We start from the raw sequence: 19,715 nt of genomic DNA on the forward strand, positions 1-19,715 counted from the left end.
AAAATTGTTTATTGATGTTCAACTACACACATAGAGAGGGCTGCAGTGGGCTTTGTTACTAAATTTCAATTTCAACCAAAGGCAAGTCATCAGCAAGGCCCTCTCCTTTAGATTTTATTAAACACAAAATTGCATTAATTAATCATTCACTTCCAGTAATTAAAACGAGTTTTTAAATCTGTACATATACGTACGTCTATCAATCTCTTTTTGTGTAAAAAGCAATAGAAGGAAGATACTTGGCTATACGTACATAAAGACAGACAAGTTTAATTTCAACAACACGCTAAGCCTGAGATACACTCCTCAGTTGTCACTCTGAAGGATTCTTCGTTGTCCACAGTTATTGAAGCAGCTGATGGGAGATCCACCAGCAGTTTGTTTGATGATGAACACATCTGGATCAGGCCATGGTATGGACACGCTTCCTGATCAGGGTCCGGGCAATGCTCAGCTGCTTCAACCAAGGCTTTTCTGTAAAGTTACTGCATAAGAGAAACATGCATTAACTCAATAAAGTAGGGCTGTCATGTATTTGTTTAACATATATAAGTCAGTATCAATCATGATGAATTGTTAGTGTAGGGAAATAACCAAAAAATGAGGCAGTTGATAGCCTATATTTAATTTCTTATTATAGAAACTACAAAAACGTTTTAAAAAATGAAAATATATGTAACGCCTTTAACTTAATTTTTTTCAGAATATTTTATAAGCCCATCAGTAACTAGAAACTGACAGAATTACAGACAGAAACTAGAGAATGCAATTCCTGAAGAAATTGCTAGTGGGAATGCTTTATGCTGAAAAGCTGACGCTGAATTGCTATGCTGAAATGTAATGTATAAGAAGAAAGTGAAGAATTTAGATTGAAATGATACATGAACACTGGGGGCTTGAATGTGTGATGAGAGAAGAAAATAAGTAAAAAGGCTTGGAAAAGCAGCAGAATATTTGAACTGCAAACTTTTGAACTAACTTGATGGTGAATGATCTGTTGCCATGCCAACGGCATTTGATGACATCCCATAATACGCTTAGATGCGTTGATGGCTGCATCGTTACCAAACCTGTGAAGTTTTGGGCCATTAGGAGCATTTTCACTGAAGTTATGAGAAAACCGTGTTACATGGCGAGCATTGTGAACGGCATTTGAAGAAGTCTCAAAACTGTCCCGTAGATGTCTTCACGGCTGGACGGTTATCACACATGTGAAGTTTGAGCACTTTTTGAAAATGTTCATAGGCGTTACGACAACATCGTGTTTTATGGCGAGGGATCCATGGAAACGGCATATGGTGAGATGTCAGATTTGACGTAGAGCTGTTGAGGCATGGAGAGGTGATATACAGGTGAAGATTGTGGGACGACCGGACCGTGTCCATTGGAGCTACAGCGACATCGTGTTTTATGGCGAGGGATGCGTTTCCATGGCAACAGCCTATGGTGAGATCTCAGATTTGGCGTAAAGCTGTTGAGGCATGGACCGGTGATATACAAGCGAAGTTTGGGGGACGATCGGACCGTGTCCATTGGAGTTACAGCGACATCGTGTTTTATGGCGAGGGATGCGTTTCCAACGGCATATGATGACACCCCATAATTGACGTAGAGCTGTTGAGGGCAGGACCATTAACCATTATCTGAAGTCTGCTGCTCTGAGCATGTCAGTTGGAGTTATGACATTTTTCCATGACACAGGTGTTTATATGACACAGGTGTTTATACTTATACGTACTGCTAAGATGGCGCCGCGGACGGCTGCTTCGATGTTATGGTGCGCTCTGTTTTGTCTTGTTTTGTGCGTTAATTCAGTGTTTACATACTGTACACCGAACTCTTTCACTAGGGAAGAGTTCCTAAACATTAGAGAAACAACTCCAGCGGATTATCCTCCCACTTTTCTCTGTTCTTCCGTGGAATTACTGGACATTATCGTAAAAGGTGCCCTCACCTGCATCCGAGCAATACGGCAAAGTACTTGGTGTGAACGCGCCTAATGGAGTTTAATGGAGACATGTTGAAAGTTTTTGTCACTTCATGCCTTCAAGAGGCATTTTGTTTAATTATTTTTGCTTAATCTTTTTTTATCTTTCAAGCTACGAGATGTTTTCCTACGTTTGTCATGAAAAATTATGTCTCAGGAATGTAGGGTTTGGGAATTATGGCAGGTTTAAAAGAAAATATGAAGGCAAAATTAAATCTGTCCTCTGTGACATCACGCACTCTAAAATCTGAAGAAGGCCTCTTTACCAAGGTCTGAACAATGTTTAATATCTCTAAAAGTAAGAATCGGATTTAAAAGTTGTGTTACACGAATAATGTCAGAAAGATGTGTAACATTTTAAAGTTGGAATGAGGTTTCTGAGTGAAAGTATGAAGGAGCATTTAGCAGTTGAAGAAGGAGCAGTTAGCAGTTGAAGTTGCATGAAGATTGTTGAAGTCTGAAGATGTCTCCATTGACTTCCATGTTAAAAATGTGATGAATTATGGGATGTATCTCTGGAATTATGAAAGTTATGAATGATAAAAGTAATAGCCATCGATTCCCGACCGAGCTGAACGTTTTGATGTTCGAACGGAGTTTCTGCGATGTTCAATGCGGGAGGAGAAGTGGCGCAAAATAACCCGGCGGAATAATAAAGAATTCCGTGCGTAGCATAAAGCTGGCTACACACTAACCCGATTTTGGGAGTCAGATGCCGTCAGAGGCAGGCGGCGTAGGCAGGCGGCGTAGGCAGGCGGCGTAGGCGACGTAGCTGACGTAAAAGTCGGGACGCCTTCGGTACGCGTTCTTTGGTCTCAGGTGGGTGTGTAGCGGCCTTAACAGATAGTTGGAATGCTGTGTCAGCATTCCCACTAAAATATGTGTGGTTTAAACAAATTGACTGTAAGAAAAACAGATTTTGCTTACCTGACCCCTTGCTGTGAACCTAAAAAAAAACTGCATTTATGTGACAAATCTGTTTTTATTGCATAATAAAAACCATGTTATAACCTGCTAAAAGTGTATCGAAAAAAAGTATACAGACCTGGCTACGGTCAAGTAGTATGTGGCATTTTCTCTTGGTGTTGTGCTGGACTTCAGAGATGCAGTCAGAATATGGGGAGATGTTGGCCTGGGAACTCTGTCTCTGGAAATGGGTGGCAGTATACATTTCCTTCTCAATAAGCTGCTGTCATCCTGGCAGATTCCACCCAATAGGCAAGCTTTCTTACTTTTCACATCTTGTTTCTGATTTGTTTGCATCTCTTTAAAGTCACCTAGACTGGGGAGAAGTAAGTTGCTGATGGGAGGCAAGGGTTGCAAAGCTTTGGCCTTGATTCCTCTGCGTGGTATTGTTACAGTTTTCCTGGATTTGGAAGACATATATGGCTGGTTGAAACCATCCACCAGCAACTTATCCCCCACCCTGGCTTTCAAAGCAGCACTGTACTGGCATTGATTGGAGGCTGCCCCTTTCTGCCCCAAACTCACCCAGCGTTTTATCTGGAGGTAGATATGCATGGGCAGGGACATGTTTGACAGGGACACTACTGAGCACAGCTTGTTTGCTAAGTATTGCACACAATCCCTGCTACCATGCTGAATAGCAACTTTCAAAGGATCCCGACCTCCAGGGTCCCTACAAGCCAAGCTCAAAAGGTTCTTGGTGATGAAGAGTTTGAGGATGAGGAGGTGGTTGCGCTCTGCAGCTATGTGGATTGGACACTTTCCGGTGTCTCTATGGGCGGTTTGCTGGCACCACTGGCGGTACGGATGGACCCCGACTGGTTTGTCAGCATGCATCCCTCTCTCCAGCAGCCAGCCTGCCAGATCCAGGTGACCAGAAGAGGCAGCGATGTACAGTGCCACCTGCAGCTGAAACCTGGAGAAGCAGGTCAGAAATTATTCACTTTAAGTGTAAAATTGCACTCTGACTTTATGGATAAAGTGAAAGACAACAGTTCTGTTGCACTTGTATTTGAATGGTTATGAATGGAGTTTCTGACCTCATTACAGGCTTCTTCTCTGATAGGTGGATCTGGACTGTCAATCTGTGGCCAAGGAGGCAACTCAGGAGGAACTCCACCCACCCATCCCAGGTATCCAAACGGAAAGTAGTGCCTTTGTTTGAAAAATAAAATAGTAATAACGGTTAGGATTTAAAAATAGATCTGAATCATTAAATTATTATACTATAATATTAACTTCATTATAGAAAACAATTATTTCTAAGAAAGAAATGCTCTGTTCCATTTCTCTATTATGAAGTTCCTACCAGCTAACATTCAATACCTATTGGAGGCTTAGTAGCCTACATTTCACAATTTAAAGTAAAGTCATTTAGAAGCCAAGACAAAACATGATATCTAAACTTTCACTGAATCAATCAAAGTGTTATTAGCTTTGACATTTACAAAAATAAGGAGCTACGTAGCACTCACTGTACACTAACACACATCAACTGCATAAACAGAGAGCAGGCCGTACCCACTACAATGGCGTAGTCTTGCAGTTGGTTGCAGTCGTAGAGCTGCACGCCCTCAGGTGTGCTCAGTCTGAAAGTGCAGACAGGGAGGCCGCTTTGCATGGACACCACAGATTTCAATCTAGCGACGGACATATGCAGAAGTGCCTCACTTCCCATGATTGGTAGAGTTTTTCCTGTCACAGCATTGAACACACGCATCACAGGCCTTCGTTCACTCTGAAAGAAAAGTATAATGGCCATGCAGTTAATAAGTAAAAAGAATACCAAGACTTTAGTCGATGAAACCCTGTTGTTTATCCCCAAAAAGCCGAATTAAGTGAATTTATTATTTGTATCTGGACTCTGGCTCAATCTAAAATATTGCCAGTGCAGGTGGCCAATAAACAACAAGGAGTTTGCTGCGCCTCTGTGGTTGAAATTATGTTCAATCACCAAAGTTGCATCATATTTTAAGAAAAATACTATATGCAGATATGTCTTTGGATATCTTTGCTGAGGGAAAACCAGAGCCTGGCAAGCTTGTATGTATATTTTTATTTGCAAAAGCTGTGTACATGATTTACCATCCTTTAAGCAAAAGATTTATACTGAATAGTATACTGTAGGTGAAATCTTGAGGACCGGGAGGGAAAACATTTATTTTTGAAATAAAAACTGTAGATGTCATAACAAAGATACACAATCCAAGATATATACAAGTTTCCAGAGTGAAAGGGACCTAAGGTAAGGTTAGTAGAAGGCAACTATTTTACGAGAGGATGTAAAATGATGACAAAGGGACACACACACCCACGCTTACCACTGTCAGCTTTTACAAAAGGTTGCCTGGTGACAAGTCTGGAATGTTTCCCAGAAATAAAAAAACAACTAAAAGGGACAAACTAAAGATCTCAGACAGCAATAAACTCATTGCTCAGCAGCTGCTCGAACATCTTCTACTATATCATAACACCAATGTGACAAACAATCCAAGGATATCTTTGATGAGAAAAAATCCCAATGAATGAATATGTATGCAGTTACGGCTGGTTTAAATAAATGATATAATAATACTAATAACAAATAATTACAATGTTCAAATACATATACATATATATATATAGATATATATATGTATTACATATAAACAATATTTGTAATCGGATGCAATTTTCTACCTATCATATGTATGCTGATGACACTATTGTATACTCATGTGCTCCTTCTTTGGATATGGCCGTTTCCAATTTTAAATCTGATTGTATCACGCTGCAGCATGCGCTTCTTGATTCGAAACTGCTATTGAACAGTAAGAAAACCAAAGCAATGCTTTTTGCTCCCAAGTCAGCGTCCTCTTGCCTCTCCATTGACACCCTTGATGGTGTCTCTGTTGAGTTTGTTGATACATACAAATATCTGGGCTTTTGGTTGGACAGAAATCGAAACTTTAAACATCACATTGTTCTAACAAAGAAATTGAAATTCACTCTTGGCTTCCTTTACAGATTTAAATGTTGTTTTTCAACTTCTTCCCGTAAAAGGTTGGTCTCTGGCTTATTCCTGTCCCAGCTACGGTGATACAATCTATAGATTTGCCTGTCCCACTGTTTTGGCCAAACTTGACCCACTCTACCATGCTGCACTGCGATACATATCAAATGCACCCTATAGGACTCATCATTGCAAACTGTACAGCCTAACTGGATGGTCCTCACTTAGTATGCGTAGGATGCAGCATTGGTTTTTATTAATGTATAAAGCTATTTTAGGTAAGCTTCCACTGTATATATGTGCCAGATTTGTTCCAGTTTGTAACTCTTACAACCTCAGAACCAGTGCCTGGATACGGTTCCAGGTACCTGCTGTGCGGACTGAGGCTGGAAAAAGGAGTCTTTTTTTATTATGGTCCTTGGTCTTGGAATGACCTTCAATCAAGCCTCAAACTGATGGCACTTGTCCCAATAGCCTCTTTTAAATTGAAGTTGTCTGAGGTCCTTACCACCAGCTGCTCTTGCAGTAATAAGTAGTGCACCTTTCTTACTGTCCTAAATGTGCACAATGTAGTGACTGCTTTTTCGTCTTTTGTTTTCTTAGTTGTGTTCTCTGTATTTTACATGTTTGTCTTATGTGTTATGTGTAACGTTGCTGCCTTCTTGGCCAGGTCAGCATTGTAAATGAGATTTTATCTCAATGCTTTTTATCTGGTTAAATTAAAAATATATATACACACATTATATATCAAATTATACATTTTAACATATGGCTCCTACAATACTAATTTTAAGTGCAAATGTGAAGAAAATGTGTTTTCAAGGTGGATTTCCGTGACAGTGTGAATGAGGAAACATAAAGCTCCGGTGTCATCAAGCATAAACTCCACTGAAGTGTTGTTGAGCAATACAATAAATAGACTCCAGCTCCAAGAGTAAAAAGCGTATAAGTAACTTTCTATCTCTCCATAAATTGATAAAAGTAAGTATTTTTCCTAGGGGGTTGTCTCTAAAAAATAATAGTATAGGCCTGAAAAAAATATGGACTCAAGCATTCTCTCTGTGAATCATTGCAAGCTGATTGTATTTACTGTAAATTACAAAATAGTTTCACATTTCTAAACCCTTTTCATATTTGAATACCTTTATCAGGCATCGGATGGCACTGCCCCTTGTGATGCCCACGTCGCACAGAGTCCAGTTCTCCCGCAGTGCGGCACCGCCGTAGCTCAGCTCCAGGTACTGGTGCTGCTTGTCATCTGAGAGTTGTACCAGAAAGTTATCCTACAGAAAGGGACACAGTGGAAATGTATGGAGCCGGATAGAGACATGAAAACATTCTTGATAGACAATGCTCAGCGTCTATGACTGAATTAGCTTTTTGGTTTGTCTTTTTTAAAACCTTATTGCAAGTATTTACATAATAAGTTATCAGTTGCGGCCCCTTATACATGTATTCATTCAACCACATTTCTAAATGTTTTTACTATTTAACCCATGGAATATTTTTTAAACATTATCTTTTAATAACAATTTTTTTCTAGACATATATGCATATTATAACTTTAATAAATATAACTATTAGCAGTCTCGCCATTTGTCTATTGCACAAAATAAAAAGACAAAAATTTGATAAATACATCAAATGGTCACTTTTCCTTCCAGCAATATGTCCAAATCGTCATAAAATTCAAAATACAGACAAAGCATGTCAAGAAATGAACACCAGTGATGTGGGCCACCACTGTTTAGAGCTTTTTATTACCTTGATCATCTGCTTTATGGCCCCCACAGTCTGATTGGGAGGGATGTCAAAAGGCTCACAAGAGGACCCAAAGCAGATGAGGACCCTCATGGTCAGGACATCCGTCCTCCGTCCGCTTGGCTCCTCTGTGGAGTCTGGCTGGCCCGAGGAGTGTGTGCGGTGAGTTTGTGAGAGCCAAAGTCACTGTAGGGAGGGGGTTAGGAGTTAGGTGGGTTTGGGGGTAGCTACTGTGAAGATTAGGACCTAACAAGTGAACACAAGACAATGCTTTGACATATAAATCATTAAATAGTTGTGTAAATGCCATTGTATGGAATTTGAAATCTTTGAGCTAGGTCTTTGTCAAAAGTCTTAAATGACTTTATAATGACAGGAAAAGAACAAACATTCAAAATTATACAGGCCTTTAATGTATATTGAGTACTTGAAGAAGAGATACTTTACATCTCATACTGTGTTGCATACTATTGAGTCACACAACTGAAGTTTAATGTAGTCTCATGTCATCTGCTCACATGACCTGCTGCTGTTTATAGAACAGGCTGTTTATACAACAGCAATTATACCTCATAACAAATGCCTAGACTCAAAGTCACAAAGTTCAGATGCAGGTATGGACTTACTTTCTTAAAGTAGACATTACACAGCCAGACAGGAAATGTTGTACATCAGCATATCTGACGGACTCACATAAAGTATGTAACATATTAGAGCATATTTACATTGTTGTAGTAATTTTCTTGATTTGTGGAATAAACCATAAATGCACCAAGACACCAAAGCAAATTGTACTGTTGGTGAAAACCTATAATAAACAAGATTATGATTCTGAATAATAAGTTATGTACTGAATTACAATTTTCAATTCTAACGCAATTTACAATATGAACAAATGAAAATGGTTTAATGTGTCAACACAGTTGGAAAAAAGTTCAAACCCAGCGGTCTGACGTCAGCCCTGCACTCTCCCTTTTACACCACTGTTTTCACACTGGATCGGAGGGTCGTTACAGTAACTTGAAATGTTCTTTTATAGTTTTACAGGGGACTGCTAATTTGCATTTGACCTTTTAAAATCTGAAACTGTGCACATCCTTTTTGTGTTTAATCCGGGCTTGGAGCAAACAGTGACGATGTTGTCGGTGTTTCTCAAGGTTTCTCAAGGTTTCTCAATGTTCAAAATCTGTAACTTTTGATGTTTTGATGTTTTGAAGTCAATCAGGATACAAATAAAACTTAGATAAATGTTTTTCAATTTTTTAGGATGTATTTAAGGCTATTTTTTTAATAGTTCTCCAAACCTTTTTTAAATACTGTTATATGCTGAAAATACATTTTGTTTCATGTTGGTATTTATTTCTATGTAGTGTACTGTTAATTGAAGGAAGACATACAAGTCTCTCAATCTATATCATCTCAGTCTTATTTTTATCCAATACAAAATGATCCACTAAAGAGAAGGTGCATATCATTAACTAAAGAGGGTGCTAGAGATTAAAAACTGACACTGACGATTTATTTTGAGGAGGGAGGGTGCCAAATGCCAACATATGTGCTAAGAAAAGGAATACCTTTCTCTATTTGAAATAAATATGTCTTCAAATGTTCCATTCGGTTGCCAGGTAATCTCCTAATGTAATGATGTAGCTTTAATAAAGCTGTAAATACAAGCTGGCGGCTGCTGGTTCAGGCAGTTCACTGTAAAAGGCAGTAAATGGTTGTGTGCTGTCTCTATGGTGCTGTCCCATGGTCCCATGGTGCTGTCACGTGGATATGTTTACGTCTGGAGTCACTTCCGGAATTGAATGATTGACAGATGGTTCGTCCAATCAGAACCTGATTATGAAGCGGTGGATGTGAAGCTAGCGGAGGAGATTAAACTGTAACGCTTATGTTCATATTTGTTGACACGCCGTCCAACCGGGATGAAGTCCATCCAAAATCTTCGCTGTTGTACATATGCCTTGACACGACTTACAGTAAAGGAGAGCGATGTCCCCACCAGCAGCTAAATTCCTGGACAAGATAAACCTCCAGGCAGAAATAAAGGTAAACACCCACGACAAACCAGCTAGCTTCCTGTGTTAGCGCTATGCTAACATGGGTACAGGACGCTCTGTTTTTATAGCTAGATGCACGTCTTTAAGGCTGTCCACATCTTTATTAAGGTGTATAACAATACTATAAACAACTGTTGCTATCTGAAAATGACTGACACTAACGCTACAAATGATATTTATAAAAGCAGTTTGGAGTGGACACCGTTACCAAACATCAGTCACGGGAGATTTAGGGTTTGAAAGTTTAACACAATTTTCTGAAGTCTGGTGATTGTTGTCAACTGTATGATCGTCATTAACGTTTGTATTCTTTAATCAGTCTGGTTTGTAAATGCAGCTGTCGCACTTTTACCTTTTTATAGTGTTTTTCTCAATAAAATGGGACTACTGTCACTTGATGTTTAGTCCTCTGTGCACACCTGACATGTTGCTTTCACTTCCCCTTGGGTGTTGTGTTAAGAGGACCCTCTTTTGTCTTTTGTCAGAGTTTGTGCATCCCATGTCATAATAATGTGTTTCATTGGAATTTAGTCACATATGTAAGCTACTGTTTAAATTTACAATACATTTTAGTGACACCAAACGGGTCATCTAAGAAATCAACATCTGCCTTTCGCAAACATGTGTGTGACATGTTGTACATTATGACAGGAATACATAGTGCAGTTAAACATAAGGGTTTGGGGGTATGGTATACTGTTAGAAAAAGAAGAAAAGTGACATTTCAGTTTCAGCTCTCCTTGTTATATTTCATTTCAGTTAGCAGGAATGTTTTATGGTTATATTTAATTCCCATTTGTTTTGCATCAAAATAATAAGTACCTTGAGTTGTTTGTAGTTTTATTCTGTCAAAAATGATTCTATTTTCTTACATGTTCAAACAGTTCCTCAATAGTTTTTCTCTTAATGATCAAGATCAGGAGTTACATTTTGGATATTGTGAATTTTGATGTTATCATTTTGCATTTTGTTTTGGGCACCTTCGATTGGAGCGGTGTTAACAAGAATAAGATAAGATATACTTTATTAATCCCAAATTGGCAAAATTGTTTTGTTGCAGCAGCATGTAAAACAAATTATTGCCCATGATTTAGAAATAAAAAAGAGTAGAAAATAAACAATTATACAATATAAATAAAAGTTGACCATGAAGGCTGGTTATGTCTTACTATTTTATTAATCCTATTGAACATATCAGGCTTTGCCGTGCTAAGTATAGAGTATGGAGACCTTTTTCCATCAGAAAGGACAGCAGCAGCATTAGTAAGATGGGAGGAGAGGAATGTGACATTTTGAAGTCTCACTCCCTTTTTACTCTGATGTGATTAAGACTTCAAATTGAACTTTTGAAAAGTGAATTATGAAGATTGGACAGATAAAGCAGGTGGCATTATTGATCTGGAAATTATTGTTTTAGCAGATTTTTGGTTGAAAAATATATCAGTTGGCTTATTGGTTTTAGGCCCAATTGTTAGTACTTACATTTTGACCATAAAATGTGACTTTCCTTTTAATATAATTAATAGTTTTGCAATGGGTATTGTTAATTTCCGCCTGCTTATTCCTAGAATACATGCAAACACTGGTTTAGTTAGAGGCAACAACATGCAAATCAGGATCTCTGCGGTAACCTTTGAAATGTGTATGAACATGTTATGACAAAATGAGTATTAACATGTTTCCACATTTGATTTGCAGCTATTTAGTGATGCTGAAACACAGTGTAAAATGTTGTCTATAAATCAAATCAAATCAAATCAGGTTTTATTTATAGAGCACATTTAAAAACGATTTTTGGTCGAGCCAAAGTGCTGTACATGTAATAAAAACACTTTACTACAATAACAACAAAAGACAATCATTTACAACAGCAAATATAAAAACAAAACACAGGGAAATGTCAGGAGTCGTACTCAGCTCTGACTAGAAGGCCAGAGAGAAGAAGTGAGTCTTCAGTGAGGATTTAAAAACCCCTAGGGTCTGGGCCGACCTCACATGGAGGGGCAGACTGTTCCAGAGCCTAGGGCCAGCTGGTGCTATAAAGGTGCTACTAAAGCTCTATCCTATCTATTGAAAGCACTACTGCTACAGTACAGTTGTGAGAGGCCACTTTATATAACCTTGACAAATGGTGGCATTGCACACAAACACATGATGCAATAATTAGAAAAACTGCCATGTTTTCCTCAAATTGTACACAACAAAACAGGTAATCCTCAAACCTTACTTCATTTTGCAGCTTGACCACACAGCTTAGTGGTTTAAAGTCTGGTGGTTGGTTTCTCCTGACCCAGTCACATGATGCCCTCCGCTGTGTGAACTCATACCCCTTATGCTGGGATGTCAGGCCTGAAGCTAACTTCTGTACATTAACGTATTAATATACTTGGTTGCAAAGAGAAACTTAACTTCAGTTGTGTGGAAGTAGGATTCCAACTAACTTCTTCTGGTGAAAATTCCTGTATTATCAAACCACAATGTCCGTTTCTTCCAGTATCATGCAGCCCTAGCCTCTACTCTCCACTTGCTTCTTCCTGCTTTTACATCTTAAAATGAATACCTAGTGTATATCCACACAGCCAGACTAACAGCACTTCTCAGGTTGTCTGTATAATTTATCATATATGAACTGTGAAAAGAAAGAGTGGAAAGGGGCATCATTGACACAAAATGATTTCCAGCTGTCAAGAATATCAGCTCTGCTTTGTCAATGTTGCAGAAGATTTAATTCAGTATTGAAATATAGATGATCCATGTGCTCAGAAAGCTGAAATTCCAATAAATTCAACAATGCAGCAACCTCGAGAGACAGACACATGTGGAGTGGGATAATCGAAAAACCAGATGCAGGATTAGAATAGACTGAGGCTTGGACAGTGCACTGCTTCAACCACTGGCACCATTCAACATTTGAACATAGCATTAAACACCACTTTTGGCGTTAGGACAACTAAAAAACAGCACTCCAGAATTACATTTAAATGTCTGTATTTGAATTAGGGCTGCAAGATATATCGTGTCGTGACGATAATTGCGATATGCGCATGCGCGAAATTCACATCGCAGGACTTTTTTTGTAGGACTTTTGTAGGACTATTAAGTAGGCAAATTAACTCAAACACGTCATGTTACAATTATTTTGCTGCTTGCTACAAAAGGAAAACTTGCGCGGCTCTCATGTCAGGGGTACTTGAGTGAGTGACATGCAGGCTCTGCATGCACAGCAAACCACCAATCACAATCAAATATCCAAAGCAAACGGACCCGGTGATTAAAGGTAAAAACACTGAATAAAGTAGTTTCATGTGTTGCTCTGATAGCTTAAGATCCAGACATCCTTCATACGGTTAAATATAGTTAAAAAAACAAACAATTGTATAGCATTAAAGTTCAAGAAAGGATGGTTTGCGGGAAAAAAAACGGTCTTTTCTTCAATTCCTGTATGTTTTCATATCGCAATATATATCGCAGGGGGAAAAAATCACAATGTCAGTTTTTTCCAATATCGTGCAGCCCTAATTTGAATTAATCAATACTACTTCATCAGTGTATGCAAGTTAAGGCTTAACCTTGGTGTCTTTTCCAGGTGTAAGGACAACAGACGGCGGAAAGCGCTTCCACTGCAAGCCGGTGTGTGTGGTCATTTGTGTGTGTGTGTGTTTATGGTTGTGTATGTTTATGAGTGAGTGGCACAGCAGCTGGGGGTTGTAACGTGATGCCAAGATGCTGCTGTCTCTGGGAATGCTGATGCTGTCGGCCACGCAGATTTACACCATCTTCACCGTTCAGCTCTTCGCCTTCCTCAACCTGCTGCCCGTGGGGGCCGACATCGCTGCTGTGAGTGATTCTTAGTACATGTAGGATAATCTAAAGAAACATGCAACAATAATATAACAATGGTATGCATTAGGAAAACACCGCCTATCCGGATCAGCATTAACATGGTGCTGTAGGTATTTCACGTCTAGGTTTTGTGTCTTTAAGTCACTTAGTGAAGTTGACAATGCAACTTCCATGAAATACCTTGAATCATAGTAATCAAACCTCATCTTTTCATCTTTCAGTACTCATTTGACAACAAGACTGATAACTTTGATGACCTGCCTGCACGGTTTGGTTATCGGCTACCCAGCGATGGACTGAAGGTGAGTGCAGAAGGCTGGAGATGTTTGTCTGATCAAATAGTACGATAGTTTGCTTTAAGGCTTAACGGCAAGTCCAAGGTTTATATAATCACTGATTGAATTTTTTCAGTTATTTTCCCACTGAATTACAACTAAAGCACGATAATATTAAACAGAAAGATGGTCCGGACTTTCTATCTTTCTTGAAAAGATTATACATGTACCAGGAAGTGAACAAAAAAAGCCTAACTTTTATTATGATTAAAACAAACAAAGATTTTTTTAATTAAAGGTGGGGTATGTAAGTTTGAGAAACCGGCTCGACATACACTTTTTGTTATATTCCATGGAATGCTCTTAACATCCTGATAGCAAAGCAGTGCTTTGACAAAAAATCAAATCTGTGGAAGCCGTAATACTGTAAAAAGCACGACCAATAATTTTAGCCGGCCCGGCTAAAATAACTGGATGGCCTACCTGCCTGTCAGCCTTCCATCTATGCACAAACTTTTCTCGTGCCCTCATTGGTCATGTGCACGTTCGTGTGTGTTGGAGGAGGGGCTCTGTAAGGAAGTGGCAGATTTTTTCCGGCTGTGTATTTTCAAATTCTAGCGCACTCGAGATGATTTCTCCAAAATTACCTACCCCACCTTTAATGTTTATCTTCAATTTACAATATGTATTGCTGCCTCCAGCATCACTTCAAAATTGAAGATCACACACCGTAGGACTACTGCAAGAAATATTCAAATGACTGGTGTAAGGGCCTAAATTAAGCTCTAGGTTTAATAATGTTATATGAAACTGCTCCCAAACATGACTTCTCGTGTTGAGCATTGTAATACATGTGTGTTGTTGTGAGTTTTCTGTTTGCGAACCCCCCCACCCAGCAACCCGTTGTACATTGCTGGATCCACAAAGCTCACAAACACTAGCGATGATTCATGTCTGCCATCTAAGCCGGTCATTGTGAAGTTTCCCACTGTCAAGAGCCCAGTGGTTGTTGTTCAAACGCTTGTTAGGGCACAGAAGCAAACTGATGGCAAAACACTGAACGCCTTGTTTTGTGTTTGTGTATACGTTCAAGGTACGTAGCGTATGTCTGCACACTCTTATTCATTTACTGCCCCTTATCTGAACTTAAGGATGCTATGTTTAGCGTTATTAATCCATTATAGCTTTCCCACAGCATAACTTTGGCATCGTGACACGAGTTGTGATCCCATGGTATATTTTAGGAATCAAGGCTCTGGTTGAAATCATTGGTGACTTCAGTCTGACAATAAAGAGTTGGAAGATGCTACAGGTGAACACACCCTTGGAGTGTTCTTATTTTCTATTTAGAAAAATAGTCTGACAGTATAATGTATTATAGTTTGATATAACCAATATTTACTAAGGGATCAAGGCTAGTTTACACGTCAACAGTTAGTTGAGGTTTGAAGAATGAACAAACACATTTATTAACTTAGCATCATTAAAGCTAGACAAACCAGAAATATAAATTGTGTCACATCCCTACTGTAGGGTGTTGACACCACACCCTAGTTTTAGTGTCGTGTCACCAGGCAAACAGCAGGGATTATGGCATACAGTCATATTGCTCTCTGTGTGTGTTTGAGCATATTATGTAATATTTTGTGTTATAAAATCTGAGAAACCACTTGGTCTCTAGGTCATCCGCTCCATGTCCTGAATCCTAATCTGATCACTGCAGCTTATTTTTCACCTCTGCTGTCTAGCCGGGGCAGAGAGGCTGTGTGTCATGCAGACATGGTGCCCTATTCCCCAGAGGCTAAACTCAATCCTTCCATTTTAAAGTTCCCTTCCTCTGCCCTGCCCATGTCTGTGTCTCTCAGGGCAGTGAGTTGTTTTCAGATGTTATTTACAGCTGCACTCAGCAAAACTGTAACGTGAGAACACACATTATCTCAGGTAAAGAAGGAGTAGAGAATAATTCTCCATCTTCTTCTGGACTAGCTGAAGACTTGCTGTGTTTGTCAAACAGTATTGATACTTTCTGGGCACTGTTTCAACAGATTCATAAAAAAACTCCACCTTCTCATAATGCATACCCTGCAGATATGTCTAGATAGTTTGCTGTGCACTTACTCTTTGTCTTATGCCATTTAGATCTCTCTCTTCTCCCAGCCACAGCCTCCTTTTTAATTTACTGGCACTATTTGCACCAGCTGCTGTGTGTATTAAATGACGGGAACACATATTTAACTTGTTTTTTCTCTACCTACCATTTGTACAATAAGCTCCTAAATACATATGCAACAAGGAAAGAGGAACAACCTTTTAAAATGATATTTACATAGCATGCAGACTACAGGACGTAAGTACATCTGGCAATTTTTCCAACTAAGTAATTTGTCAATACTTAATGTATGTATGCTGTTTACTCACACTGTACATTGAACACATTTGGCATTCTCTTTTATTATAATGGGTTAAACTCCCTTCAGAGGCACTATCCTTGCAGTATTGCAGCAGTATAATGCCCGGAGAAACCTCTGGCATCACAAGGCAGCACAAGCCTGTTTACCCTTGAAGGATTTCCCACAGGGAGCGTGGCTTCAAACAGAGCCCTCCCTGTTTCCATTTAGAAAACAGTGGCTGTTTACAGTCGCCTCGGGGTCTTAGAGCAATGCCCCTACCAGCCTGTGTACAGTCTCAGTGTGAAACAGATCAGCATTGCTTGAATATCTGAAGTGAATAGTAGTAGTAGCAGTTTAATTTTACTGATCAATTTGGCATTAAATGTAGCATGAAAAACGTTGAAACTCTACACTCTTTTAGTTTTGACACGGTACGCCCCTGTCAATATCTAAATGAATACTGCTGACTAATATTATTTTTTGATGAATAAGGTAACGTCAAACAGTGGACTTAAATCACTGATTAAAAATCGAGACTTTAATCCTAAAAAGTGTTTTTTTTCATGAATCAGTCCTTGTGTTTGTTCACAAAGTTGTTGCTCCCTTCCAAAATTCTGATACAACACACTTGTAATCTGTATACGGGAATTGAAACTTATGAAAAAAGGAAGTATTTTTTAAGCATGAAAGTTCACAATGTTCTGCTTCTGCCATAACATGCAGTATTTCCATCTGAAATGAAGTGACGTAGAATAACTATTTACTTTTTCTTTTGGTAAAAAGACATTTTGCAGAGATACATCTTACAGAACACAATACTATTTGGCAAACCCTGACGCATGATGGACAGCAACACATTTTGACTGTGACATAAGGCCATGTTTTGCCTTCATTCCAGTAGAAACAGTTCATGATTCTACAAACACAGAGACAGACAGCACCAGACACTTTAACTACGCTGCTTTGGACAATCATTTTCACTAGTGTACACATATATTCATCTTCATCCGTTTATAAGTGACTGTTATTTTTTTATATATTGACTGTTGTACCTTTTATTTTTATTTTGTATTCCTCTTAATGTGGTAATTTATATATACAGTATGTGTCTATGTGTTTATGTTTATTTAGGATCCCCATTAGCTTTTGCTCTTGACAAAAGCTACTCTTCCTGGGGTCCGACACTTAAAACAATACAACAATAATACAACAATACAACAACATTCAATACATAAGTCCTGACATCATTAACAACATCACCAACATCATCAACAATCTCATCCACTTTCAATATCAATCTCAGCCAAGGATGAGTGCACAAGACACCCACCAGTGCAAAGCATGAGATAAAATTCAATTAAAGCTGCAAGCAGCGTTGAGCGGGTCTTCGACGCTCCGCAGGCTGTTGGCAAACGTGGGAAGTTTTAGGCCGATCGGACAATGTATTTAGGAGTTACAGCAGTATCATAAACATTGTGTTTGATGGAAAGTGATCAGTCGCCATGGCAACGGAATTTGATGACACCCCATAATACGCCTAGATGTGTTGAGGGCTGCATCGTTATCAAACCTGTGACGTTTTGGGCCGTTTGGAGCATGTTAACTGGGGTTATGAGAAAACCGTGTTTCACGGCGACCATGTTGTTACCATAGCAACGACATTTGACGAAATCTCAAAACTGACACATATATGTGTGTCGAGGGCTTGACGGTTAGCACACATGGGAAATTTGAACAGTTTTTACCATTTACACAGGAGTTATAGCAATATCGTGCTTAACGGCGAGGGATGCGTTGCCATGGCAACAGCTTTTGAGGAAAACTCACTATTGTCATATTGATGTGTTGAGGGCCGGACCATTAACTGTCATCTGAAGTCTGGTGCAGTTTGGACCATTTTCCATCGAGTTATGACAACACTGTGTTTCATGGCGAGGGATCTGTCACCATGGCAACGGCATATGATGACATCCCATAATTGGCGTAGAGCTGTTCAGGGCTAGGGTTAAGGACAAAGGAGCCTCATTCACTTTACATTGGGGTTGTTTGCGTGGTGCAGACACGTAAATGTAGCAAAGTTCGTGACTCCACCACGCACTGCGGTGTTAAGGAGTCGTGGTGGAGTCACGCATTCTGGTGAGACCAGGTTGGTCTTGCCACATGGCCTTCCCTTGCATAATCTCAAATATTTTGTATTTGTATTTAAGCTACCAACGTGTAACAGAACCATGTCATGTTTGTTGTTCTCTGACACAAAACATCATGTTGAATCAGTCAAAAACAAGATCATTGCCATTGGCATGATGACTTCTGGTTTGGAACACAAAGTTCTGTAAGTAAGTTTCACTTCTTTCGGCTGCTAAACCTTAACTTGTTTTTCACTTATCATCTTGTGTAATCTTTATCTTGTGTTATTTCAAGCTTTTAATTCAGATTGACATGTATGGTATGGGTGTTAGTGTCCCAACAATTCTGTATCTTGTGTAAGTGTATCTGATTATTGCAACACAGCAGCTGCAAGAGAACTATCGATTTTTAGCCGTGTGATTTCATGGATTGTTTATTTTGTTATAACAAAGGTCAAATGTTTCTCAGCAGAAAGTTAACCATCCAGTTCAGCAGTTGATATGGGAGCACCAAAAACTGAAGTTCAGGAAAGAGCCAACGCAAAATACTTCTCCGCTCATGTCTTCTGCTTTAATTCCCCACAGCTTCCAATAAATAGTTTATGTCTAATGGACATAAGGAGCTGTTTCCACAAGAAGCTGGAGGAGAGTCCTCTCCTCTCAGACTGAGAGACTCAGATGAGCTAAAGGACTCTCTGAGTGTTTAGATACATAACTTTAGTCTAAGTTATCTCAGTGGGTCTCAAACGGTTTGGTCACAAATTATTCAAAAGATTATTTCCGTGGCACACCTTCATATGATCATTATAGTTATAAATACTATATGGCAGTAAAACAAGAATAGAGTTTAAAAGGGGAGTGATTAGTAAAATATCCATAAAGGAAAAGGAAATCTGTTTACAGTTCTGCTTCATATGGGTGTTGAGAGAGGTATCCATAGATCTCTTCATTTTGCTCTCAAAGTGCACCAGATTGATGCATTTAACTTCAATATTTAAAAAAAAATCTTCCCGGGGGAGCATCCCCCCGGACCCTCCTAGAGGAGGTGAGCCCCCCACTCATAAAAAATACCACTTTACCCCTGCCTATATGCCGTGAGCTGATTATCGAGCCTTCATTGTAACAGTCGCGGGTGTACTGTGTGTGTGCGTGTGGGGAGTGTTGCAGTAGAATATTCCACTGTAGTGCCGCCGCCACTGTGGGCTAAGCCCCGAATGTTTTCAGGTCCAGGCGACGCCCCTGCTTAAGACAACATTGTGTTTTTTGGCGAGGGATGCGTTGCCATGGAAACGGCATATGATGACATCCCATA

At 39.3% G+C, this 19,715-nt stretch overlaps 2 protein-coding genes across 2 annotated transcripts in view; one reads left to right on the plus strand and one right to left on the minus strand.

The window, feature by feature from the left end:
* Window positions 1-22: 22 nt before the first annotated feature.
* LOC117495733 (protein ANKUB1-like) lies at window positions 23-7,859 on the minus strand. The gene is made up of 6 exons (XM_034147215.1): window positions 7,710-7,859; window positions 7,088-7,228; window positions 4,475-4,691; window positions 3,994-4,108; window positions 3,033-3,869; window positions 23-485 (listed from the first exon to the last, which is right to left on the minus strand). The coding sequence occupies exons 1-6, from the start codon at window positions 7,797-7,799 to the stop codon at window positions 404-406; spliced, it is 1,482 nt and encodes a 493-aa protein (XP_034003106.1). The 5' UTR covers window positions 7,800-7,859; the 3' UTR covers window positions 23-403.
* A 1,684-nt stretch (window positions 7,860-9,543) lies between these two features.
* rnf13 (ring finger protein 13) overlaps window positions 9,544-19,715 on the plus strand; it is a 57,845-nt gene continuing 47,673 nt past the window's right edge. Inside the window, exons 1-3 of the mRNA XM_034147216.1 lie at window positions 9,544-9,758; window positions 13,356-13,606; window positions 13,834-13,914. Coding sequence (XP_034003107.1) covers window positions 13,493-13,606; window positions 13,834-13,914 — 195 coding nt within the window. The 5' untranslated portion in view covers window positions 9,544-9,758; window positions 13,356-13,492. The remainder of the gene's footprint in view (window positions 9,759-13,355; window positions 13,607-13,833; window positions 13,915-19,715) is intronic.

Source organism: Trematomus bernacchii, unplaced genomic scaffold, assembly GCF_902827165.1.
Source record: "Trematomus bernacchii unplaced genomic scaffold, fTreBer1.1, whole genome shotgun sequence".
In the NCBI taxonomy this organism is placed as follows: Eukaryota; Metazoa; Chordata; class Actinopteri; order Perciformes; family Nototheniidae; genus Trematomus; species Trematomus bernacchii.